Source organism: Oryctolagus cuniculus, chromosome 17 (assembly GCF_051225735.1).
Source record: "Oryctolagus cuniculus isolate XC-2025 breed Fujian yellow rabbit chromosome 17, ASM5122573v1, whole genome shotgun sequence".
Taxonomy (NCBI): Eukaryota; Metazoa; Chordata; class Mammalia; order Lagomorpha; family Leporidae; genus Oryctolagus; species Oryctolagus cuniculus.
This window is the reverse complement of record NC_142883.1, coordinates 54786510-54811917: the sequence shown is the minus strand read 5'-3', so window position 1 is coordinate 54811917 and position 25408 is coordinate 54786510. Positions and strand designations below refer to the sequence as shown.

At 55.6% G+C, this 25408-nt stretch overlaps 1 protein-coding gene and 3 long non-coding RNA genes across 6 annotated transcripts in view; 1 reads left to right on the top strand and 3 right to left on the bottom strand.

Annotated features, from left to right (window-relative positions):
• The first annotated feature begins 9 nt into the window (after positions 1 to 9).
• On the top strand, positions 10 to 25007 carry MYH3 (myosin heavy chain 3). 2 transcript variants are annotated; one of them, XM_051824397.3, is made up of 40 exons: positions 10 to 126; positions 742 to 953; positions 2552 to 2695; positions 3600 to 3756; positions 4169 to 4196; positions 4418 to 4526; positions 6388 to 6480; positions 7292 to 7355; positions 7436 to 7534; positions 8667 to 8770; positions 8860 to 8998; positions 9753 to 9871; positions 9959 to 10108; positions 10681 to 10851; positions 10941 to 11247; positions 11357 to 11427; positions 12424 to 12511; positions 12595 to 12712; positions 13415 to 13538; positions 13649 to 13785; positions 13877 to 14132; positions 14309 to 14551; positions 14665 to 14841; positions 14970 to 15115; positions 15233 to 15323; positions 16045 to 16434; positions 16541 to 16667; positions 17454 to 17572; positions 17728 to 17924; positions 18279 to 18462; positions 19168 to 19333; positions 19624 to 19748; positions 21357 to 21665; positions 21792 to 21995; positions 22071 to 22196; positions 22983 to 23153; positions 23248 to 23352; positions 23542 to 23637; positions 23748 to 23885; positions 24858 to 25007. In XM_051824397.3, the coding sequence occupies exons 2-40, from the start codon at positions 750 to 752 to the stop codon at positions 24882 to 24884; spliced, it is 5823 nt and encodes a 1940-aa protein (XP_051680357.3). In that variant the 5' UTR covers positions 10 to 126; positions 742 to 749; the 3' UTR covers positions 24885 to 25007.
• On the bottom strand, positions 9342 to 10710 carry LOC149121245 (uncharacterized). The gene is made up of 2 exons (XR_016224306.1): positions 10572 to 10710; positions 9342 to 10300 (listed from the first exon to the last, which is right to left on the bottom strand). It is a non-coding gene; the product is annotated as an uncharacterized LOC149121245 (long non-coding RNA).
• Positions 18950 to 21467, bottom strand: LOC138846214 (uncharacterized). Its single transcript, XR_011383670.2, has 2 exons — positions 21330 to 21467; positions 18950 to 19905 (listed from the first exon to the last, which is right to left on the bottom strand). It is a non-coding gene; the product is annotated as an uncharacterized LOC138846214 (long non-coding RNA).
• LOC138846212 (uncharacterized) overlaps positions 23012 to 25408 on the bottom strand; it is a 40120-nt gene continuing 37723 nt past the window's right edge. For both annotated transcript variants that reach the window (XR_016224304.1, XR_016224305.1), the window contains exon 3: positions 23012 to 23268. This is a non-coding gene — a long non-coding RNA (uncharacterized LOC138846212). The remainder of the gene's footprint in view (positions 23269 to 25408) is intronic.

The window sequence follows — 25408 nt, the reverse complement described above, 5'->3', positions numbered from 1 at the left end:
CTGATGAACATGGAGCCCGACGCTCCCAGGCGTGCCCACGTTTCTGTCTGCCTGCATCTTCACAGGTCCCAGAGTTTGCCGGTTGCTGTTGTCTCCCGCTGTCCTCCTGCAGGGTGTGAACCTCAGGTGAGAACGGGGCCCCGCGTGTCATGGCTTCTCAGGGGTGTCTCCCTCTTCCTGGGGCTGGGGGGGGGGGGGCGGTGCTTATGGGCACCTGCAGCCAGGAACGGGAGAGCTTTGGGGCAGGAAGATTAGGCCGAGGCGCACGGGGCAGAGGTGGTCAAACAGGTGCTGATGCTCGCTTCTACCCTTAGCGGCCAGGGCAAAAAGCAAAAGGCTGGTTGCACTGTGTGAGGCTGCGGCTGCCTGGATTCAGGATGGGCTGAGAAGGCCTGAGCTGCTGCCACTGAGCGCGCTGCCTTTGAAGAAAGCGCTGATTTTTGCATGGGGTTTCATTTAAATGTTCCCTCTGCAACGCCACCTGGGCTTTGCAAAGAGGAAGTCGAGGTCCCCACAGCGGCACCCCCTTTCCCTTCACTATTCGGAAGCTCGGAGAAGTGAGTGGCTTGGATTCCACAGGCTCTGAACTCCTGTGGTGGGGAGGGTTGTCTCACCAGGTAGGAGGGCAGCCTGGCCCCTGAGCCCGCCTCTGAAGGCTCCTGTGGCCCAGGGGGTAGGAGCTGCTGGGAGCCCGGCGCACCTGGCTGTCTTGACCTCCCCCCGCCCCCCGCCCCCCGGCAGCTGCCACCATGAGTAGTGACAGTGAAATGGAAGTGTTCGGTGTCGCGGCTCCCTTCCTGCGGAAGTCAGAGAAGGAGAGGATCGAGGCCCAGAACCAGCCCTTCGATGCCAAGACCTACTGCTTCGTGGTCGACTCAAAGGAGGAATATGCCAAGGGGAAGATTAAGAGCAGCCAAGACGGGAAGGTCACGGTGGAAACGGAGGACAACAGGGTAAGACAGGCCCTCGCTGGCTCCTGGGGTGGCCCGGGGCTGCATTCAGCCCTCCCCAGCCCCTTCCAGGCAGAGCTCTGGCCCTGGGATGCCTGACAGGCCATGGCCTTGGGCCTCCCTGGTGTACTTGGAGAAAGCAGAGCGGATGCTGACCTCAGGTAGGAGAAGGCACACGCTGCTTGTGGCTTTTGTCAGCGTCTGCATTACTGTTGCCATGGTGGCAGGGCACTGTACTTCTCCAGGGCCTGGGAGAGCTGGGTTTAGGACACCCTCCTTTTGTGGCCTGGGTTTCCCCTAGTGCTTCTGGCCCTGGCCATGTACCTGAGCCAGTGAGGAAAGCGTGGGTGGGACCCTCGTGGAGCATGAAGGAGTGGCCTCCTGGTGTCACGATGGTGGTGGACACTGCAGCCCACTGCGTTCTGATCGTTGCAGAAACACTGGCAAAAATTCTGGACTTGAACTTCATTACTTCCTGGAATCTCGACCAGAAGAATTTGGGAAAATTCCAAGGAAAGCCAACCCCCCCCAAAAAAAAAACTAGAAGAAGCAGAAAAGAGAGAGAATGAGAGGGAAAAGAATGTCTGAGAGATCGGGAAAAGGCCACGGTGTCGCTGGTTTGGGCACAAAGCAGTCTTAAAGGTTGCTGTGCATGGACTCCCCAGAAGGTGGCGCTCTACATACTTCAGCTAAAGGAGCTAGGATTGGCCTTGGAAGCAGCAGAGGAGGCAGGAGCTGGACAGGACCAGGGATGATCTCAGACAGCCCTGGCGACGGTGCTGCAGAGGGCAGGCTGTCCGGGACTGTTTGACTGAATGGGGTCCTTGCTTAGAGGCAGGAAAAAGCGGGTTTCCCAGCCATTAAGCCCTGAGGTGAGGTCAGGAAAACTGCCTACTTTTACAAGAGGTCACAGAGAGATCAGAGGTGAGGGCAGAGCGGGGCAGCCATGGCCCTGGGGAACCTGAGGGGGCAGAGGCAGGGGCTGAGTCGTGCAGAGGCACCTGCCAGTGCTGGCACCGCTGCTGGGGCCCCTGGCACCACCTGCCTGGGCTCGGTGAAGGGACGAGACGCGGGACCGGCAGGGCTGGCCAGCTGCTGGCCCAGGGCTCAGAATGTCGGCCAGCTCTGTGGGCACCAGCCTGGTGGTCCGATGCCCCCTCCCTCTTTCTCTCCTGCCTCTGCCTCAGGACAGCCCGTGGTTGTGCCATTGTGGGCAGGGAGGACCCCGTCGGTGGGGCAGCCAAGTGCTGAGCTGCAAGGTTCCGGCACATCCCTGTGGCCCACTGCCGGCCCCCATGCCCTCCCACAGAGACCCCTTCCTCATTCCTGTCTCCCTTCACTCCCACCTCAGGCCCACAGGAGAGGGGAAACAAACTCCCTGAGGAACAGAAACAAATCACACTCTATTACAAGCCACCCCGGGGGCCCTGCCCGCCCTACCTGTGCTTGCAGCCAGCCCGGTGTCTGCTCCAGGGTTGCTCCGTCCCACATCAGTGCCCAAGCCTCCTCCTGGGGGGACAGGGATCTGCCACAGGCCAAAACACGCAGGGAATATTATCATCGCCCCTTGTGATGGCTTCCCTCTCTCCCCCATTTTTCAGACTCTGGTGGTCAAACCGGAAGACGTGTATGCCATGAACCCCCCCAAGTTCGACAGGATCGAGGACATGGCCATGCTGACGCACCTGAACGAGCCGGCCGTGCTGTACAACCTCAAGGACCGCTACACGTCCTGGATGATCTACGTCAGTGTCCCTGGGACAGGGCTGACGTGGGGGCAGGGCAGGGAGGCGGAGGTGTCTGTGTCGGGGAGGGGGCTGGGAGAGTCCTGTTTGGGTGCTGGGGACAAAAGAGAGGGGAGAGAGAAAGTGAAGATGAGAAAGCAAGAGATGAGTAGGGCAGAGAGAAGAAGGGCTGGAATAAGGAAGGGAACCGGAAGTGTGGGGCTGACCCGGTGTCTGGACATGGTTACCACCTGGCTGTGGGAGGTGTCGCTACTCCCTTCCTTGAGTTCCCGTTGCTTTCCCTATTAATAGAAATGACATCTTCTGACGTTTACAAGTTTATCATAGAGAGACACGGGCTAATAAGAAGACACGGGCTAATAAGAAGAGGCTTTATGTATCTACACCCACAGTCACGTGTGGCTTACCCGTGCCATGCCTTCTGAGAAATGCATCATGAAGCAAGTCCCCCATTCTGTAACCACCACACCTGGAGGGGCCGAGTGGCTCCCTTGGAGTGGCCTCCTGATGCAATCCAGAGACACAGTAAACACGAGAGACTCAAGGCCACTGCCAGGGTCACACGGCAACGGGTCCTATGTAAACTCCCTCTCTGGAAGTAGCAGGGGGGGCGCTGTGAATCGTAAGAAGTGTAGACAGTACACGCATCAGCCACTAGCATGGTCGGTCAGCATGTTTATCATGTTGCTGTGCAGTCTGTGCCTTCCTGTGGCCGGGGTCGTGGTCGGGCTGTGCGTGTGTGAGGCGTGTGTCATGGTGACCTTAGGATGACAGAGGTTCCTCAGCTGCACTGCGATCCCACGGGACCACCATCGTGCATGTGGAATCCATGGTTGGCTGCCACGCCGTCTCGCAGTATGCGACTGCACATATATATGTATGTGTTCTTTTTCTCTTGCCCCAGACCTACTCGGGCCTCTTCTGTGTCACCGTCAACCCCTACAAGTGGCTGCCGGTGTACAACCCCGAGGTGGTGGACGGCTACCGAGGCAAAAAGCGCCAGGAGGCCCCGCCCCACATCTTCTCCATCTCCGACAACGCCTACCAGTTCATGCTGACCGGTGGGTCTCACGGTGGTGGGAAGCGGGGAGAGGTGGAGCAGGGGCCGGTCTGGCCCCAGAGGAGCTGCCCCTTGTTCCCGAGCCTGCCCCCATCTGGTGGCCGGCACAGGGGAGCCCGCGTAGGGCCTCCCAGGCCATGTGAGGGGTTTGCATTTAATGATGAAGCCACATGAGAGGTGACCTTTTTTGTGGGTCAAAACGAAAAATTGACAACTCAGGTGGTTCCGCCTATACAAGGAGAGAAGCCAGTGGCTTCAAGTGAGACGAAGCCTCCTGAGTCTTGTTCCCAAGGAGGCTCCTTGAAGAATAAAGAAAAGAGGAACCACACAGTCTAACTGCTCGAGCAAGGTGACTGCACTGGGGAACTCTCTGGCCATGGCCCCCAACTCTATTATTTTTTTTTCCTCTGCAGATCGTGAAAACCAGTCCATTCTGATCACGTAAGTATCCAAGGCATAGCTCTGGCTGAAGGGGCCACATGCTCTACTCTGTTCATTATTTAAGCGTTTGGAGCAGAGTCTATGATGAAAAGATGTGTCTGGGAGAAACGGGGCAGGTGCGGTCAGACTACGCCCAGGCCTCTCTGTACCATCCTGGGGAGCCTGTGGATGCTCACAGCACTCACCTCTTTGCCTCCGCCTCTTTCAATTGCACCCAACAGCGGAGAATCTGGTGCAGGCAAGACTGTGAACACCAAACGCGTCATCCAGTACTTTGCAACAATTGCAGCTACTGGAGATCTCGCCAAGAAGAAGGACTCCAAGATGAAGGTGCGGAGGGGTGGGAGCCCTGCCCTGGCTCCTCCTCTAACCTTGGTTTTCACTTGAGAATGAAAAGCCAAATGCAGGGGCTGGCGCTGTGGCTCACTTGGTTAATCCTCCACCTGCGGTGCCGGATATGGGCATGTGGGCGCCGGATTCTGTCCTGGTTGCTCCTCTTCCAGGCCAGCTCTCTGCTGTGGCCCAGGACAGCAGTGGAGGATGGCCCAAGTGCTTGGGCCCCTGCACCCACATGGGAGACCAGGAGGAGGCACCTGGCTCCTGGCTTCGGATCGGCACAGTTCCAGCCGTAGTGGCCATTTGGGGGGTGAACCAATGGAAGGAGGACCTTTCTCTCTGTCTCTCTCACTGTCTAATGCTATCTGTCAAATTAAAAAAAAAAAAAAAGCCAAATGCAGTTCCATTCCCCCACCTCTTCCAGGAAGGACAGTAGGCTAGGCTTTAAAATCCTGAAGGCCAGCCAGCTAGTCGTCTTAGACAACACAGCGTGCAGTTGATCCTACAGGGCCAGATCCTGTGGTTTCTTAGAAGATAAGGTTCTATGGGGTGGGCGCTGTGGCGTAGTATGTTAAGCCCCTGCCTGCGGTGCCGGCATCCCAAGTGGGCACCAGTTTGAGTCCTGGCTGCTCCTTTTCTGATCCAGCTCTCTGCCTGGGAAAGCAGTGGAGGATGGCCCAGAGGAGGCTCCTGGCTCCCGGCTTCAGATAGGCTCAGCTCCTGCCATTGTGGCCCTCTGGGGAGTGAACCAGCAGATGGAAGACCTTTCTCTCTGTCTCTCCCTCTCTCTGTCTATAGTTCTACCTCTCAAATAAATAAATTTAAAAAAATATTAAAAAAAAGGGTAAGGTTCTAAGGTTCGGCCCAGAAAGGCTAATTTTCAGGCTGCTCGGGGAGCTCATTCTCTTGTGGCAGGATCACAAGTGCCAACGTCACAGAATCATAGCCTCCCTCGTCTTTGCCTTCTGAAAGAAATGCCTATAGCAGCGTGCAGTAAGACAGCCTAACTAACTGGAGTGTCGGGGAACGCAGGCGTTAAGGGTGTGTCGAGTTAAGAATTATGTCAGCCATGGCCAAGTGCAAACTGAAGGGCAGACGTGTTCTGAGTAAGACAAGCGGCTGACTTGGTTGATCCCCGGTCGACAGTCAGGGAGGTCCTGGCCTCTCCAGAGGCGCCCGGCAGCCAGGGCAGGGGGAGTGACAGAGCAATTTTCATTTTATGGCTTGAAAAGATCTTTTTTTTCAAGCCTGGGCATTTGTTCTAATGGTTAAAATGCAGGCTAGGATGCCTGCTTCCCACATCAGAGGATCTGGGTTCCACACCCACCCTGGCCTCTGGCTCCCGACGCCGGCTTCTTGCCAATGCAGACCCGAGCAGGCAGCGGCAGTGGCTCGGGTCACTGGGTTCCTACCATTCACATAGGAGGACTCAGTTCCCGGATCCCAGCTTCGGCCCAGCCTAGTCCCTGCCATCGTGGGTGCTTGAGTGAACCAGTGATGTCTTCTGGGCCCTACTCAGACTCACAAATTGAGACGAGTTGGCTCTGCCGATCTCTCTCTCTCTCCCTCCCTCTCTCTCTCTCTCTCTCTCTCTCTGATGGCCCTCCTTTATCTGCAGGAGATACAGTCTAAGACCTCCCAGTGGAGGCCTGAAACCATGAAGATTCTGAACCCCATATACACTACGCTTTTTCCTACATGTACTTGCCTGTGATGCAATTTAATTTGTTGTTAGGCACAGGAAGAGATGAGTAATAATGATACATTCAGACACCACCACATGCTGTCATCAAAGTTATAGGAATGTGATTTTTTTTTTAATGTCGCTTCTTCCTCCCTCAATTTCTCGCATCAGGGGACCCTGGAAGATCAGATCATCAGTGCCAACCCGCTGCTGGAGGCCTTCGGCAACGCCAAGACCGTGCGGAACGACAACTCGTCCCGCTTCGTGAGTGTCAGGACGGCCCCCGCACAGGCCACACGTCTGTCCCGGGAAAGTCACAGACCAGTGGGGAGGAGAGACCAGGAGTGAGCTGAGCAAGTGCACAGAGACCATGTCCCATAGTAACACATTCACACCAAGTCCTATAGGCAGGGCGCGTGACAGAGTTCATGGGGAGCCAGGCTTGTCCAGGGTGGGCGGGGAAGGCCTCCCCCTGGGCTGGCCCTTGCGCGATCTGCAGGAGGAGGAGAAGCAAGACTTGAAAACAACAGGGAGGCTGGCACCACGGCTCACTAGGCTAATCCTCCTCCTGCGGCGCCGGCACCCCAGGTTCTAGTCCCGGTCGGGGCGCCGGATTCTGTCCCGGTTGCTCCTCTTCCAGGCCAGCTCTCTGCTGTGGCCCAGGAAGGCAGTGGAGGATGGCCCAAGTGCTTGGGCCCTGCACCTGCATGGGAGACCAGGAGACGCACCTGGCTCCTGGCTTCGGATTGGCGCAGCGCTCCAGCCGTAGTGGCCATTTGGGGGGTGAACCAACGGAAGGAAGACCTTTCTCTCTGTCTCTCTCTCTCACTGTCTAACTCTGCCTGTCCAAAAAAAGAGAGAAGAGATCAGCCTGGTTGCTTTGTGGGAGGTGGAGGGATGCAAAGGGTACAAGGGAGAGGGGTAAGAGGAGGCAAACTACGGGGGAGAAGAGGGCAGAGGGAGTGGCAAAGCACGGGGTGGGGGGGACTGGCCTGGCCCTTGCTCCCCTCACGCGGGAGACCGGGAGGGACCGCTGAGGTGGGGGTAGCATCTGGTCTCCCTCTCTCCCGCACAGGGCAAGTTCATCCGCATCCATTTCGGGACCACCGGCAAGCTGGCCTCTGCAGATATTGAAACGTGTAAGTAGGTCGGCTGGGATCAGACGGCCCCAGGGTGGTGGGGAGCAGGCCGCCAGTGCAGCCCGGTGCTTGTGTTCCAGACCTGCTGGAGAAGTCCAGGGTCACCTTCCAGCTGAAGGCTGAAAGGAGCTACCACATCTTCTACCAGATCCTGTCTAACAAGAAGCCCGAGCTCATCGGTGAGTGTCTCCCGTGGGCACCGGGGCTCTGGGGTCCCTAGTCCAGGAGGAGTTGTGTGTACACCCAGGCAGCTCTGCAGCCAGTGGGCGAAGATCATTTTAGAGCCCTGTTGCACTTTTGGCAATGACATGCCAATCTGAAAATCCAATCAGATAGGCAGTAACAAGATTACACCCACAGGGAATTCAGCCCTGGTTGACAAAAACCTTCAGAGGGAAGCTTTTAGTTGTCCTCCAGCGCCCCCTTGTGTTCTGGTACAGAAACCAGCCAGAGAAACTGAGCAATCCTGTCCTGCCCCTGTTCTCTACCGAGTAGAGGCCTCCGTGCTCATGGCCTTCCTTGCTCTTTGGCTGTGTTTGCTCAGCCCTCCCTCTGGTCTTCAGCTGTCCAGCCTGTGCTTCTCAGAGAGATTTTAGAAGATGCTGTAATTATATGGTGATTACCCGCGCATCCCCGCAGCATGGCTCCTGTCCTGACGCACACATGGCCAGTTCTCCCTATCGCCTATCCCCAGCCTGCACTCTTATGTTCCATTTGCCAGCAAAGCAAGACAATTTAACTATGTTCTAGGCCTTTTCATCGATTTCACATGGGAGATGGCAAAGTCTCCCCTGGATTATGTTTTTTTTTTTTTTAATTTTAAATATTTACTTACTTGAAAGTCAGAGTTACGCAGAGAGAATGAGGCAGAGAGAGACATAAAGAGAGAAAGAAAGGTCTTCTATCCACTGCTTCACTCCCCAAATGGCTGCAATGGCCAGAGCTGTGCTGATCCGAAGCCAGGAGCCAGGAGCTTCTTCCGGGTCTCCCATGTGGGTGCAAGAGCCCAAGGACTTGGGCCATCCTCTACTGCTTTCCCAGGCCATAGCAGAGAGCTGGATTGGAAGTGGAGCAGCCGGGTCTCAAACTGGCGCCCATATGGGATGCTGGCACTGCAGGCGGCGGCTTTACCTGCTGTGCCACAGCACCGCCCCCCCCCCCCCCGCCCCCGGATTATATTCTCGGTCCGAGACTAAAAGCTGTCCAAAAATGATTTCCACCTGGGCTCCGGTGGTCGCAGTCCCAGCCAGCCCAGGGTGTGGAGGGCCGAGACCACCAGCTGTGTGACCCCCTCAAACCTCATCATTTCAGAGCTGCTTCTCATCACCACCAACCCTTACGACTACCCGTTCATCAGCCAGGGTGAGATCCTCGTGGCCAGCATCGACGACGCAGAGGAGCTGCTGGCTACTGACGTAAGTGGGGCCGACAGAAAGGGCTGCGTGGGCCTCCTCCGTCCATCACCGGGGGCCCACTGACGGGCGGGCTCCTGTTTCCTCGCCAGAGTGCCATTGACATCCTGGGCTTCACCCCAGAAGAGAAGTCTGGGCTCTACAAGCTGACGGGGGCCGTGATGCACTACGGGAACATGAAGTTCAAGCAGAAGCAGCGCGAGGAGCAGGCGGAGCCGGACGGCACCGAAGGTACAAGGTTGCCAGTGGGAGGCCGTGAGCTGGAGCTGGGGGCTGTTCCCCTGAGACCATCCTGGGACTCTTGGGAAAGTGGCGAGTCCTTCTTCCACCTGTGGAGGCGAATGAACCCTTCTGCAGCTCAGCTGTCTGTTGGCATAGTCACCACCCACTTTCACCGGGTCTCTCCGACAGTTTCGTTTCAGACACAAGGCAAAGGGACCAGGGCTTTCTGGAACGCAGTCTTGACTTTTCATAAAAGGCATCCTGTTCCCCGAGGGACACAGCATCCATTGGCCACACACAGGCAGTTTAGTGGTATAGAATACAGAAGGTATCAAGTTGAACTTGGGCAATCTTTTTCTTTTAAAGATTTATGTATTTATTTGAGAGGCAGAGTTACAGAGAGAGAGAGAGAGAGAGAGGATATGTTCCAGCTGCTGGTTCACTCCCCAGATGGCTGCAGTGGCTGGAGCTGGGCTGAGCCGAAGCCAGGAGCCCGGAGCTTCTTCCGGGTCTCCCATGCAGGTGCAGGGTCCCAAGCACTTGGCCCACCTTCTACTGCTTTCCCAAGCCATTAGCAGAGAGCTGGATCAGAAGAGGAGCAGCCGGGACATGAATCAGCGCTTACATGGGATGCCGGTGCCCTAGGCAGGAGTGTAACCTACTACACCACAGCACAGGCCCTTTGACCAACTCTTGAAACATCTACGTGATTTCAAAAATGCCTCTTCTGCCTTGCCAAGCGTTTCCTTTCTTTCCTTGCCAGTGGCTGACAAAACAGCCTACCTGATGGGCCTGAACTCCTCAGACCTGCTGAAGGCCCTGTGCTTCCCCCGGGTGAAAGTCGGGAATGAGTACGTGACCAAAGGCCAAACTGTGGACCAGGTAAGGGCCGGCCGGCGGGCCGGGCAGGGCCGCAGGGCCCTGGAGCCCACTGCCTTCATTCTCACGAGCTGAGCTTCCCCCCGCTAGGTGCACCATGCCGTGAATGCCCTTTCCAAATCCGTCTATGAAAAGCTGTTCCTGTGGATGGTCACACGTATCAACCAGCAGCTGGACACGAAGCTGCCCCGGCAACACTTCATTGGGGTTTTGGACATTGCAGGCTTTGAAATCTTTGAGGTTCGGCTCATTTGTGTTTTTATAGGGGCATTGATTGGGGGTGTTGGCTTTCATGATCCTAGAGGGGAAGGTACCAGGCTGTCCGGCAGGTGGGACCGGGTAGCAGAGAAGCACCGCGCTGGCAGGGGGTGTGTTATCTGATGAGTAGGAAAGCCTCTGTCAGGTGTAATGTTAACGGCTTCATCAGGTGGGCTGAAAAGAAACAAACAAACAAAATCAAATGCAATGACTGATTTAGGGCGAGCCAGAAGAGCAGCAGAGAGGATCTGACACTGTCGATCACAGGTTATTTTACACCCATAGCATGTTAGTCTGCAAGAAGAGGAACTACAGAATAAGATGCACAGGAGATTCCCAGACCAGGGAAACTCAAGGGAGGGGAAAAGCACTTGTGAGCCGGAAGTTAGAAGACTCCAAGGAGGGGGCTATGGTCGGGGCCAGGCCTTGAAGGGGGCGACCCTACCTGAAAGCCTGGGTGAGAGCCCCAGGCAAGGAGGAGGAGGGGTCTGGCTGGATCTTTGCTTTTTGGAAGAAATCTAACTCTTCACCTGCGCGCTGTGTTTTGGTGTCAGTATAACAGCCTGGAGCAGCTGTGCATCAACTTCACCAACGAGAAACTGCAACAGTTTTTCAACCACCACATGTTCGTGCTGGAGCAGGAGGAGTACAAGAAGGAAGGCATCGAGTGGACGTTCATCGACTTCGGGATGGACCTGGCTGCCTGCATCGAGCTCATCGAGAAGGTATCCTATTCCACCCACTCGGTACCCTCTTCTCACACCCTCTGAAGTCCAGATTGACCCACGTGCGTTCTGCATTGCCTTCAATCCAGCCGATGGGCATCTTCTCCATCCTGGAAGAGGAGTGCATGTTCCCCAAGGCCACAGACACCTCCTTCAAGAACAAGCTGTATGACCAGCACCTGGGCAAGTCTGCCAACTTCCAGAAGCCCAAGGTGGTCAAAGGCAGAGCCGAGGCCCACTTCTCCCTGATCCACTACGCGGGCACCGTGGACTACAGCGTCTCGGGCTGGCTGGAGAAGAACAAGGATCCCCTGAACGAGACCGTGGTCGGGCTCTACCAGAAGTCCTCTAACAGGCTCCTGGCGCACCTCTACGCCACCTTCGCCACGGCGGACGGTAACAGACTGGATGAATGCCTGTGTTCGTGGGCTCTCCCTCCATTCATTCCGCAGGACCGAAAACCACAGACCGGCTCATTGCACCTGCCCTCTCCCATGTCTTTCAGCTGACAGCGGGAAGAAGAAAGTCGCCAAGAAGAAGGGCTCTTCCTTCCAAACCGTCTCTGCCCTCTTCAGGGTAAGACAGATACAGTTCCTTCGCTTATAATTGAGTTGAGTCGCATCAAAACGAGCAGGATGGAGATGCTAAACTCGATTTCTCCAAGAACGGTGATGTTGTCCAAATCTGATTACTGTCACTTAGTGAGCCAGGCGGTGGTCTGATAATTTATAAATGAGGTCCAGCCAATGTGAGAGCAGAATATCATTATTGTTTTGTAGTGCAGCTGGCAGAGGTGGCTGGCCTGGGAGGTTAAGTTTCCAATATAAACTCTGATTTGCCTTCCAGACACTAGAAATAACACCTCGTGCTCCCAGTATAGTGAACACATCTCTTGAGATATTTCAGAAAACTTGGGTACATGGTGGCCTCTGGTTCACCCAGAAGTCAGAGTTGAGCATTCCCTTTATCTAAGATGCTTGAAACTGGAAGTCCATCTACTACCTAGTGAGATATCCTGGAGAGGGGACCCGGATCTAAGCATGAAATTCATGGGCATTTCACATGTGTAATGATGAAGGTCATTTTATTTGACCATGACCTGTTACGAGAGGTCAGGGCTGGAGTTTTCCTTCTGTGGCATCAAGTCAGCTCTCAAGAAAGTCTCTGACTGCGGAGACTTTTGGATCTCAGATTGTCATATTAGGGATGCTAAGCCTGTGCGTCAGTTACTTGCCTGGACTTCCTGCCAGAGGACAATTAAAAGCAAGAGCCAAACAATTTCACCGTTCTGTAGAACTCCTGATTAAGTTTGAAACATGAGGGTTTATGGAATATGAGATTAAAGGGTAAGTTTGCTTTGGTCCAAGCACAGGAGGGGCTCTCCGAAAGTTTATAGCAAGTGCCCATCATGAAAACATTGTGCATAGATTTCCAGATTTCTTGTACCAAAAGAAACCTATGTTTCAATTCCATTGGCCATCAATGTTTTGAAGCCCCCTCATGTATCCCAGTTTTCAGTGCAATGTGAAAGCCCCATAGTATGAGGTCCAACTTTGAATCCTTTTCTTTCAGGAAAACCTGAACAAGCTGATGTCAAATCTAAGGACCACCCACCCTCACTTTGTGCGTTGTATCATCCCCAACGAGACCAAAACCCCAGGTGAGACTCCCGCGGTTGTCCAGGGGATGCTCGGGTTTTGAGAAGGCCCACGTGATGCCGCCATCTCTTGCTTCTGTCTTCAGGGGCCATGGAGCACAGCCTGGTCCTGCACCAGCTGCGATGCAATGGGGTGCTGGAGGGCATCCGCATTTGCAGGAAGGGCTTCCCAAACCGGATCCTCTATGGAGATTTCAAACAAAGGTGCGTGTCAGATGTTTCCTAAACTTCCTGATGGCATGCGCAAACCCTGGGATTTGAGTGGGAGAGACACTGGGAGGAGAAGACCCTTCTCAGAAGCACAGTTATTAGTTTCCATGTAAAATGAGGAAGCTGCTGGGGCTGGTGCTGTGGAGCAGTGGGTTAAGCCACTGTCTGCAATGCTGGCATCTATATGGCCATCGGTTCAAGTCCAGGCTACTCCACTTCCAATCTCGCTCCCTGCTAATGCACCTGGGAAGGCAGTGGAAGATGGCCCAAGACTTGGGCCCCTTAACCCGTGTGGGAGACCCAGATGAACTCCTGGCTCCTGGCTTTGGCCTGACCCAGCCCTGGCCGTTGTGGCCATTTGGGGAGTGAACCAGCAGATGGAAGATCTCTCTCTCTGTGTCTCTTCCTCTCTCTGTAATTCTGACTTTCAAATAAAATAAATAAATCTTTACAAAAAAATATGCAACCACTCAGCAAAGGTATACATCTTTGCTTCTTCCACGATTTTCTCTGGAACTTATCTGATACACGAAGTGGCAGGAAAAGCCCTGGCGTAAAAGCCACAAGGCCTGGAGCCCAGGCTACTGCCTCGCAGTGGGACCAGGGGCGCATCTCGTCTTCTGTTGGGACCTTCTTGCCCGAATGTGAGGGTCTCTGTCCAACTGTCTGTGACTGTTTCTGCATCCACCATGGCAGATACCGCGTGCTGAATGCCAGTGCCATCCCGGAGGGACAGTTCATTGACAGCAAGAAGGCCTGTGAAAAGCTTTTGGCGTCCATCGATATTGATCACACCCAGTACAAATTTGGACACACCAAGGTAATGCATCTACTGTGACAACAGTCGCTGGCCCTGTCGCCCCCTCGGCACACGGCCTCTCGGGAGAGCTGCCTGGCATCTCCACCCCCACCCTCCCCTGCCCCCGGCAGGTGTTCTTCAAGGCTGGCTTGCTGGGAACACTGGAGGAGATGCGGGACGACCGCCTGGCCAAGCTGATCACCCGGACACAGGCCGTGTGCAGAGGGTTTCTCATGCGGGTGGAATTCCAGAAGATGGTGCAGAGGAGGTAGGGCCGGCCCTCCGTCCAGGTGCAAGCTCTCTCTCGGGGAGGGAGCGCGGGAGACCCTCCCGGGGACTCAGTGCTGTATCGTTTGCAGGGAGTCCATCTTCTGCATCCAGTACAACATCCGCGCCTTCATGAACGTGAAGCACTGGCCCTGGATGAAGCTGTATTTCAAGATCAAGCCTCTCCTTAAGAGTGCAGAGACGGAGAAGGAGATGGCCACCATGAAGGAGGAGTTCCAGAAAACCAAAGATGAGCTCGCCAAGTCAGAGGCCAAACGGAAGGAGCTGGAAGAAAAGATGGTGACACTGTTGAAGGAAAAAAATGACCTGCAGCTGCAAGTACAAGCTGTAGGTGTTCAGGAATCTTTTCAAATTCTCCTTCTAGAATTGCTTATTTCAGAGCTTGGGGGAGATTCTTGCGTTTTAGTTGGGGTGCATTCTAAATGATTCCATATGTAACAAAGCAATGGAATGTCTCAAACCTTATTCATGGGCATTGATTTTTGTTTGTTTGTTTGTTTAAGGAAAGTGAAAACCTGTTGGATGCAGAGGAGAGGTGTGACCAGCTGATCAAAGCTAAGTTCCAGCTGGAGGCCAAGATCAAGGAGGTGACGGAGAGAGCGGAGGACGAGGAAGAGATCAATGCTGAGCTGACGGCCAAGAAGAGGAAACTGGAGGATGAGTGTTCGGAGCTGAAGAAAGACATCGATGACCTTGAGCTGACCCTGGCCAAGGTCGAGAAGGAGAAGCATGCCACAGAGAACAAGGTGCTGTGCTTGGCGTGGGGTGGGGGGAGAGGTGGTTGGGTCTTCCTATCTTGATGTAGTCATCGCACATGGGACTTTAGCTCTTCTTACAACGGCTTGTGGCTTCTTTGTAGGTGAAAAACCTTACTGAGGAGCTTGCTGGCCTGGATGAAACCATCGCCAAGCTGACCAGGGAGAAGAAGGCCCTCCAAGAGGCCCACCAGCAGGCCCTGGACGACCTGCAGGCAGAGGAGGACAAAGTCAATTCCTTGAGCAAAATCAAGAGCAAACTGGAGCAGCAAGTGGATGACGTAAGTAGCCAGTGTCACGCAGGGGTCCTGGGCGATCCCAGTTGGAAAAGTCTCCGGGGGTCTTGTGGTGAGGCATCTGTCCCCCGCCACGCCTTCCCCCCCAAAAAGAGGAATGATGCCCCTTGCAGCTGGAAAGTTCCCTGGAACAAGAAAAGAAGCTCCGGGTGGACCTGGAGAGGAACAAGAGGAAGCTGGAGGGAGACCTGAAGTTGGCCCAGGAGTCCATAGTCGACCTGGAGAACGACAAGCAGCAGCTGGATGAGCGGCTCAAGAAGTACGTGCCGAGACCCCCCCCACTTCCGGGAGACCCCACTTCCGGGAGACCCCACTTCCGGGAGACCCCCGCTTCACGGGCTTGTCATCACGCCGTCTGCCTGTCCTTCCTCCGCAGGAAGGATTTTGAATACTGTCAGCTCCAGAGCAAAGTGGAAGATGAGCAGAGTCTGGGCCTCCAGTTTCAGAAGAAAATCAAAGAGTTACAGGTGGGAGGTCTCTGGGTTTCCCGTTGGCGTGCGGGGTCGCTCTCGGTGTGCTGAGAGCAAGCGGGCAGGACGTGCACTGCCTGCCCCCGGGGGCCCCCTGCCTGCTGAGCTGACCCAGCAGCGATGGACGGCGGTCCCATCACTTCCCATAAATCACAGCAGTGGCCAGCGCCGCGGCTCACTAGGCTAATCCTCCGCCTTGCGGCGCCGGCACACCGGGTTCTAGTCCCGGTCGGGGAGCCAGATTCTGTCCCGGTTGCCCCTCTTCCAGGCCAGCTCTCTGCTGTGGCCCGGGAGTGCAGTGGAGGATGGCCCAAGTGCTTGGGCCCTGCACCCCATGGGAGACCAGGAAAAGCACCTGGCTCCTGCCTTCGGATCAGCGCGGTGCGCCGGCCGCGGCGGCGAATGGAGGGTGAACCAACGGGAAAGGAAGACCTTTCTCTCTCTCTCTCACTGTCCACTCTGCCTGTCAAAACAAACAAACAAACAAAAAAAACACAGCAGCAGCGTAGAGTTCGGGGTCCACGTTTCATTGCTGGCTCCTGCAGGGGTTAGGGCCATGGTGGCAGGGAGAATTCCATTAGTGAGATTCACATATCTCTGGGGGCCATACCGAGAGTCGGTTTGTCTCCTGGGAACGTCAGCTCGTTCTTGACATGCAGAGTGGCTCCGGGGGACTGAGAGCCCCTGGGCTGCACGGCTGTCTGCACGGCCCCTGCAGGCTCGGATCGAGGAGCTGGAAGAAGAAATCGAGGCAGAGAGGGCGACCCGCGCCAAGACGGAGAAACAGCGCAGCGACTTTGCCCGGGAGCTGGAAGAGCTGAGCGAGCGGCTGGAGGAGGCGGGCGGCGTCACCTCCACCCAGATCGAGCTGAACAAGAAGCGGGAGGCCGAGTTCTTGAAGCTGCGCAGGGACCTGGAGGAGGCCACGCTGCAGCACGAAGCCACGGTGGCCACGCTGCGGAAGAAGCACGCAGACAGCGCGGCCGAGCTCGGGGAGCAGATTGACAACCTGCAGCGGGTCAAGCAGAAGCTGGAGAAGGAGAAGAGCGAGCTGAAGATGGAGATTGATGACCTGGCCAGCAGCGTGGAGAGTGTGTCCAAGTCCAAGGTGCTCCGGTGGGCTGGCCCAGTGCTGTCCCCCAAGACTGCGCAGCATCGGTGGGCACTCAGATCTGACTACTGATCGGCTCCTCCCCGCCTCTCCCTCCCTTTAGGCAAACCTGGAAAAAATATGCCGAACCTTGGAGGATCAGTTAAGCGAGTCCAGGGGCAAGAATGAGGAGACCCAGAGGAACCTGAGCGAGTTGACGACACAGAAGTCTCGTCTGCAGACCGAAGCTGGTGAGCCCCGGGCAGGACCGGGAGGGCCAAAACGGCAGGGAGGCCTGGGAGGAGGCAGCGGGTCAAGACCAAGGGGCGGGGGGTGTGTTGGGGCGAGAATGTCTGAGACAGCACCGGAAAGAAGTAAACCCACCACGTTGCAGAGGGGCCTCTCCGAATACCCTGATGGGAGATCTGGGTGGAAAGGGCTATTAGGTGAGACTTGCAAGAAGAAAATGTTTCTCCACCCAACCCTCCTGTGACTCCCCCATCACGGAGAAATCCATCCTTTGCTGGCACCCGTAGCCAGGATGGCAAAGAAAAGAGAGAAGGGTGCATCCTGGAGCCCGAAAGCCTCCTGCTCCCTTTCCTCCTGACCTTGACATGAGCACAGAAACCTGAAACCAGCCATGTCCACCCAACAGTCTAATCCCCATCAGCTTACTAGGGACACAACGCCCTGGGAGTTCCCTTAATGAGAAACCAACAGTGGGGGAAACACCAGCTGGGGAGGTCCCCTGGGAACGGGTGGGCCCTCCTGGGGATGTTTAAATTAGAAATTGTTCTCAGTGGGTTTCATGGCCAGAAGTCCCTGCCAGCTTCCTGCAGCTGACAGTGCTATCTTAGTAGGTGATGCTTTCGGTTTTGTTTCCGTGGACAAATCCTGCTCCCGCAAGAAGGGTCCACATCTTATAATCTTCCCTCTCTCGTGATCTCGGCCCAGTGCTCTGCCTACAGTAGGCACTTGGTGGGTGAGTGAATGGACCAATGCATGAATGGGATGGAAATGTCTCCTTCTGGACACAGGCGAGCTGAGCCGTCAACTGGAAGAGAAGGAGAGCATCGTGTCCCAGCTGTCCAGGAGCAAGCAGGCCTTCACCCAGCAGGTGGAGGAGCTCAAGAGGCAGCTGGAGGAAGAGAGTAAGGTGGGTGCTTCCTGGATCTGATTCGCGACGCCACCTTCAGGCGGGGAAAGGCAACTGCGTGTTCAGTTGGGGATGATAGCGGAGCCATACGTGGGCCGTGTTGTGCGTATGGCACCAAATCTATCAGGGCCCCTTCTCTTTCTGGACTTCCACAGGCCAAGAGTGCCCTGGCCCACGCCCTGCAGTCCTCCCGCCATGACTGTGACCTGCTGCGGGAGCAGTATGAGGAGGAGCAGGAAGCCAAGGCCGAGCTGCAGAGGGCGCTGTCCAAGGCCAACAGTGAGGTTGCCCAGTGGAGGACCAAATACGAGACGGACGCCATCCAGCGCACGGAGGAGCTGGAGGAGGCCAAGTATGCAACTCTATGTGCCTTTCAAAGAACCGGAACTATGGAAGGATCACACAGAAATGAATGTGGGTTTTTTTTTTTGGGTAGAATCTCCTCATTTCTGGTGTCTTTAAACGCAGTGCTATGCCGGTAGAGGAACCTGGCATTTGCACATTCCCTAATGACAAACAACCTTGATGTTGCTTAGAAACAAGGTGGGTTGTTCAGCCTAGATTGGAGCAGACAGGGAGTTCTCCTGGGCTCATGAACACGTAGGGGGGTTGCAGCACCCAGGTCAGTGATTCCGACTCAGTGCACAGTGATGTTCAAGGGGACCGGACCTCAAATAGCATCTGCTCTTCTTCTGCATCTTTTAAGGAAAAAACTAGCTCAGCGCCTGCAGGATTCCGAGGAACAGGTTGAGGCTGTGAATGCTAAGTGCGCGTCCCTGGAGAAGACCAAGCAGAGGCTGCAAGGGGAGGTGGAGGACCTGATGGTGGACGTGGAGAGGGCCAACTCCCTGGCCGCCGCTCTGGACAAGAAGCAGAGGAACTTCGACAAGGTGTGGGGTCCGCTCTGCCATGGCTGACTGCCACCAGGGGGTGGAGCTTCCAGTAGCCGTGGAAGGAGCAGACCGGGTCCCAGCCTGACTGCCCCCACCCGCAGTGGTGACGCGGGGGCGAGTCCCAGAATCCCTCTGGGCCGAGCGTTCCTCATCCCTAAGATGGGATGGAAACTGGATGGAGGGTGGAGGGACCTGTGCGACACTGCTAGTGGAGACAAACCAATTTCTCCAGTGTTGTTCAGCCCCAAACATCCATCCTGCATCCACACTGCTGGTCCATGTGGGACTCTAACTCAGGTGGGACTCTAACTCAGGTGGGACTCTAACTCAGGCGGGACTCTAACTCAGGTCCTGCTGGGAGCCATTCTGGAATCCTGTCTTTTAGTGTGGTCTGTAAGGCTGACTTGAGTGAATGTTTTAATGAAATAATTAGAAGGACAGGGCCATTTCCCTATTAGGAAAAGGGCAGTTATGCTCAGCGAATTCCTTTTCAAATGATCTATTTGCATTTTTTTTTTTTTTTTTGAGTAGGCAGTTGCTACTAATTGCTTGAGTAAATGTTTAAGGCTGGGTAGTCTGCTGAATGCTGAGGAGGGGCTAGACAAGAGATGGACCCTAACCGTCACCCGAGTGGTTATATTTAGCTAGAAGCCCAGAGCAGGAGAGCTTGAAAACAGAGGCCCTTTCCACCCGGGGCTGCAGGTGCTGGCCGAATGGAAGACCAAGTGTGAGGAGAGCCAGGCGGAGCTGGAGGCGTCTCTCAAGGAGTCCCGCACCTTGAGCACTGAGCTTTTCAAGCTGAAAAATGCCTACGAGGAGGCCTTAGATCAACTTGAAACTGTGAAACGGGAGAATAAGAACTTAGAACGTAAGCCGTTCCAGCCCCAAACGCCTGGGACCTCCCGCCCGGGACACTCCATCACCAGGGAGAGTGGGGTGGGTGGGACTTGGCTTTGCCCGGCCACTGAGGCTGGGCCAGGCAGTGTTCACCATCCCAAGGCTTCTTTCTGAGTCCCTCTCCACACAATATCTTCTCTCTCGAAAACAGGAGTCCTTAGAATTATAATGAACTTGTGAAAAGGCATTGGGTTGGGACTCTGCGTGCCTGCACACCCAGCCAGAGGCATTCAGATGCGATTGAAACTTGTTTCTTTGCAGAAGAGATAGCGGATCTCACAGAGCAAATTGCGGAAAATGGTAAAACCATCCACGAACTGGAGAAATCCAGGAAGCAGATGGAGCTGGAGAAGGCTGACATCCAGCTGGCTCTCGAGGAAGCAGAGGTGAGCATGGCCCGGGAGGCTGCAGCAGGAGCAGAGGCAGGGACGGCGGGGCTCAGGCCCCCGCCTGGCAGGAGAGCTGGCCCCAGTCTGTGTCTTGCTTTTTGTTTTTGTAAAACCAGAGTCCCGATGCTTGCTCCTTCCCCATCAGAGAGCATTCCTGTGGGGGTGAATGAGATCATTATCTGTGAATTATCTTGCATTCACTGGATAAAATCACTACATTAAAATAGGTCTAGGGAGAGGCACTGTGGCACAGAGGGTTAGTCCGCCACCTGTCACACCCACATCTCACACCAGAGCACTGGTTCCGGCTGCTCTGCTTCCAAACCACTAATACACCTAGGAAGGCAACAGAAGGTGGCCCAAGTGCTTGGGCACCTGCCACACACACGAGAGACATGATGGAGTTCCAGGCTCCTGGATTCAGCCTGGCCCAGCCTAGTCGTTGTGGCCATTTGGGGAATGAGTCAGTAGATGGGAGATATTTCTCTCTCTCTCTCTCTCTCTCTCTCTGGAATATATTCAACTCTCTATTGCCATGGTTAAGAATGAGCTCTGAGTCAGTTTTCCTGGTTTTGATCTTGTCTACTAGTTCTTAAAGATAATTTATTTTTAAAACTTGTTTGAAAGGTAGAGTTACAGAGAAGAGGGGAAAAAGGAAAAGACAGAGAGAGAAGTCTTCCGTCCACTGGTTCACTCCCCAAATGGCCACAACAGCTGGGGCTGGGCCAGGCTGGAGCCAGGTGACTGGAACTCCATCATGTCTCTCGTGTGTGTGGCAGGCGCCCAAGCGCTTGGGCTACCTTCTGTTGCCTTCCTAGGTGTATTAGGGCTAGACCAGGAGCCAGGAGCTTCTTCCAGGTCTCCCATATGGGTACAGGGGCCCAAGCACTTGGCCCATCTTCCACTGCTTTCCCAGGCACATTAGCAGGGAGCTGGATGGGAATTGGAGCATCCAGGACACGAACCAGCACCCACATGGGATGCTGGAGTTGCAGGCAGCAGTTTTACCCAGCTGCGCCATAGCACTGGCCTCTCTGCTTCTTTTAAAGTCACTCTGCTTTTTCAAGTAAATACAGTAAATCTCAGAAATTAAAATAGGTCTAAAAGTGAGATTTTTACAAAAGCTTAGATTTTTGAAATATCTGCAAAGTGTTGATCAGTGATGGAGAGTATAATAATAAAACAACAGCAATGAAGCCGATTTTATTTCTGCACTGATTATAAATTGTGATTTAAAAAAAAAAAAAACAGGTAGGGGGCCGGCGCTGTGGTGTAGCGGGTAAATCTGCCACCTGCAGTGCCGGCATCCCATATGGGCAGCCCTGGCTGGTCCACTTCTGATCCAGCTCCCTGCCTGGGAAAGCAGTAGAAGGAGGGCCCAGGTGTTTGAGCCCCTGGCTTCAGATGGGCCCAGCTCCTGCCACTGTGACCATTTGGGGAGTGAACCAGTGGCTGGCAGACCTCTCTCTCTCCCTCTGTCTCTCTCTCTCTGCCTTTCAAAACCAGGACTCTTCCAGTGAGGCTCAGGTAGCCCCATGGAGTTGGACAGCAGCCTCAGCACCATCACCCCCACAGTACGCGCTGGTTTGTTCTTGTTCTTCGTAGGCTGCTCTCGAACACGAAGAAGCCAAGATCCTCCGGGTCCAGCTCGAGCTGACGCAGGTGAAAGCCGAGATCGACAGGAAGATTGCCGAGAAGGACGAGGAGATGGAGCAGCTGAAGAGGAACTACCAGCGGACGGTGGAGACCATGCAGAGCGCCCTGGACGCCGAGGTGCGCAGCAGGAACGAAGCCATCCGCATCAAGAAGAAGATGGAGGGGGACCTGAACGAGATCGAGATCCAGTTGAGCCACGCCAACCGCCAGGCCGCCGAGACCCTCAAGCACCTCCGGAGCGTCCAGGGACAGCTGAAGGTGGAGCGGGCTCCCTGGCGGCTAGCGGGAGGCCTTCCCCGCCCCCTGGCGCCTTCCACCCAGACGTGCGCCTGGCCCTCACACCGCCACTGCAAAGAGAATTTCCCTTTTTCTCTCCCCGGCTAGGATACCCAGCTGCACCTGGACGATGCTCTCCGCGGCCAGGAGGACCTGAAGGAGCAGCTGGCCCTGGTGGAGCGCAGGGCCAACCTGCTGCAGGCTGAGGTGGAGGAGCTGCGGGCCACGCTGGAGCAGACGGAGAGGGCCCGGAAACTGGCTGAGCAGGAGCTCCTGGATGCCAATGAGCGGGTGCAGCTGCTGCACACCCAGGTGAGGGCAGGGGGAGCTCGGGATAGGAGCGCCGGGTCTCAGGCACGCCCCTGACCCTGCCTCCTCTTGCCCCAGAACACCAGCCTCATCCACACCAAGAAGAAGCTGGAGACGGACCTCACCCAGCTGCAGAGCGAGGTGGAGGACGCCAGCCGGGATGCCAGGAATGCCGAGGAGAAAGCCAAGAAGGCCATCACAGACGTGAGCAGGCTTCTCGAACCCCCCACCCCCCGCCCCCGCCCGGGCAAGCTGCCCAGGCTCCCTCAGGAAACCCCTCGCCTCTCCCCCAACCCAGAGACGGCCCCCACTGGACGGCGGGGTCTCCTCCCCTACCCTCCTCCCCGCCCCGCGCCTGTCCCCTCTTGCCCATTAATGGGTGAACACGGGAGACAAAAAAAGGGAAAGGATCAGACCCCGTTTGTTTCGCCCACAGAGAACTGGGCCCTCCTTTCATTTGCCATCTGGCTGGTTCCAGATGTGAACAGGAGATTCTCCCCTGTCCACATCCCTGGCCTCTCTCCCTTCCACAACCCTCTAACCTTCCTGGGTCTCCCGGGCCTTGTCTGTGTTCCGCTGCTCCAAGGGCGCCACCTGCTGTCTGAAGGGAGCATAGAGGCTATTTCTCATGGAATCGTCCCAGAAGCTCACTATCCCCAAAGTGGTGAGGCTGGGGATGCATTCGGTCTTCCCAGACTCAGGCTCCTTGGAAGATACTGATGGGTGATAATGGAAGGACGAATTCACCAGGAGTAGGGGGAGGTCCCCAAGGAGGCCAGCGTAAGGAAGAAACCATCTGTCATGCAATCCTTGCAGGTTCTGTCTCGTGGGAGATTTTACATCCCGGTACAGCTCCTGGAAGCCTGTGCCCGATCATGGTCCTACCTGTTGTTCTTTCATTTCCCCTTAGCATGGTCGCCAGTCCCTTGGGACCCCCCGAGGCCCTGGTGCTGTTTGCCCGCATCTTCAGGGTCACGGTTTGCTTTCCAGGCGGCCATGATGGCGGAGGAGCTGAAGAAGGAGCAGGACACCAGCGCCCACCTGGAGCGCATGAAGAAGAACATGGAGCAGACGGTCAAGGACCTGCAGCACCGCCTGGACGAGGCCGAGCAGCTGGCGCTCAAGGGTGGCAAGAAGCAGATCCAGAAGCTGGAGACGCGGGTGGGTGTCGGAGGACGCCGGGGTCTGCTCGGCCTCCCAGCCTCTCCCACTCGGGCTCCAGCCCCAGACTGAACCCCCCGGCCGTCTCTCCCAGATCCGAGAGCTGGAGTTTGAGCTGGAAGGGGAGCAGAAGAAGAACGCAGAATCTGTGAAGGGCTTGAGGAAGTATGAGCGGCGGGTCAAGGAGCTAACGTACCAGGCAGGTGGCAAGAGACCCCTCACCCCCACCCCCACCCCAGTGGGCATTTTCCTTGTAAAAGGCGACCACCACCCTGGGCTCTCTCCCCAAAAGAGAGTCTGGGAGGAGCCCCCAGAGCCCAGAAAGCAGGCCGGGCGTGTGGGAGCCTGCCCCTTCCTGTGCAGCGACACTCGTGGCTGTCCCCTGCAGAGTGAAGAGGACAGGAAGAACGTGCTCCGGCTGCAGGACCTGGTGGACAAGCTGCAAGTCAAGGTCAAGTCCTACAAGAGGCAGGCCGAGGAGGCGGTGAGTGGGAGCAGGCCGGGGCCGCCGAGAGCATCCTGGGGGTGGGGGAGGGGCGTCGGGAGAGGCCCTGGTGACCCCCCCCCCCCCCGTGCCCTGCACTGTGCTTGCAGGATGAGCAAGCCAACGTGCATCTCAGCAAGTTCCGGAAAGCGCAGCACGAGCTGGAGGAGGCGGAGGAGCGGGCCGACATCGCCGAGTCGCAAGTCAACAAGCTTCGGGCTAAAACCCGGGACTTCACCTCCAGCAGGGTAAGTGGGTGGCCTGGGACGCTCCCACGGCGGGCTGGAAGGGGCCTCAGACAGCCCTTCCCGTTAGAGCTCGCGGGGAGGAGAGGGGGGATTTGCTAGAAGTGGCTTAACCGAGTGGAGCCCTGCTAGAATTCAGGTCTTCTAAGTCACAATTGAAAAAAAAAAATACTACCCTGGGGGCTGGCATTTGAGCTAGCAGTTAAGGGACCCAGGACCCACTTTGGAGTGTCGGGTCTGAGTCCTGGCATCACTCCCAGTCGCAGCTTCCTGTTGGTGCAGACCTTAGGGGGTGGGAGTGGTGCAGGACCTGGATTCAATTCCTGGCTCCCAGCTTTGACCTGAGCTCCAGCTGGCTTAGGCATTTAGGGAGTGAACCAGCAGATGGGAGCTCTGCCCCTCTGTCTCTCTGTGGGGCCAGCGTTGTGGTGCAGTTGGTTGAGCCACTGCTTTTGGGGCATGGGCATCCTATATCGGAGCACTGGTTCAAGTCCCAGATGCTCTGCATTGAATCCAGCTCCCTGCTAGCGCCTGGGAAATGTCTGTTACTTTGCCTTTTAAATGAAAAAAAAAAAAAAAAAAAAAAACAACCAAGAGATTCTATTCCCCTTTCATCAAAATTAAACAAAACACAGCCATCCTGAAGAGAATGCGCTGTGCCCCACTGAACTTTGGCAGGCGCCCCCTGCTGGTGGAAAGAAGGCCACGGCAGAGCTCCCTGTAGAGCAGGCTGGGGGTCAGGACCCTTGGTGCCCAGCCTCAGGGGCCTGCGTGCTCTCTCTGGACCCAGATTCTCAGACTCTGCGGGGACTTTGTGTGTGCACTCACACATTCTCCCAGGGTCCAAAAATAAATACCCCATGTCTCACTGAAGCGTGCAAGCAACTCCCGGGTGCTCCCTGGCCGACGGGCTGGGTCGGGGGGAGACCTGGGGTCTCTGCCTTCCGACTTGACTAAAGCCTGCTGTCTCCCCAGATGGTTGTCCATGAGAGTGAAGAGTGAGCGAGCGTGTCCTGGGGCAGGACAGAGGACACGCAGAATGCGTGTTTTCATGCTCCCTGCCCTTACACCTGACGTCCATGGGACTCCACATCACAGGCAATAAACGGCTTTGTTTTCCATCTGCGGCTGCCTCACTGCGTTTCCTTTCCTTCGCCCCGAGCAGAAGTGGTTCCTTGTTGGGTGATTTTTGATGTCCAGTGTTGGAATCTTAGCATGCAGGTGGCTTGTTCCATTCAGTATGTTGAGGAGGTGGGGAGACTGCTTTTGGTTTAAGCATGAGATTATCTCAAAAAGGAAAAAAAATACTTATGGGCTAACTATTGCTTTGGTAGGTGGTGGGAAGAAAGATTTTTTTTTTAATTCAGTCATTGCTGAATATGATACAAAGGAAACACAGAAGTCATGTTTGGGGAAACTGTATCCTAAGGTGGGCAAGGGACCAGATTCTTCTGCTGTTTTCTCTCAGGAGATACGTCTGGAATCTGATGTGTACATGTTGGGCAGTTAGGAATCCACAGATGGAT

Coding starts and splice junctions, on each gene's coding strand:
- MYH3 (XM_051824397.3), top strand. CDS start 750: ATGAGTAGTGACAGTGAAATGGAAGTGTTCGGTGTCGCGGCTCCCTTC. Junction 15,116..15,232: donor CTGGATGAGCGGCTCAAGAA/GTACGTGCCGAG, acceptor CTTCCTCCGCAG/GAAGGATTTTGAATACTGTC. Junction 18,463..19,167: donor AGCAGAGGAACTTCGACAAG/GTGTGGGGTCCG, acceptor CCGGGGCTGCAG/GTGCTGGCCGAATGGAAGAC.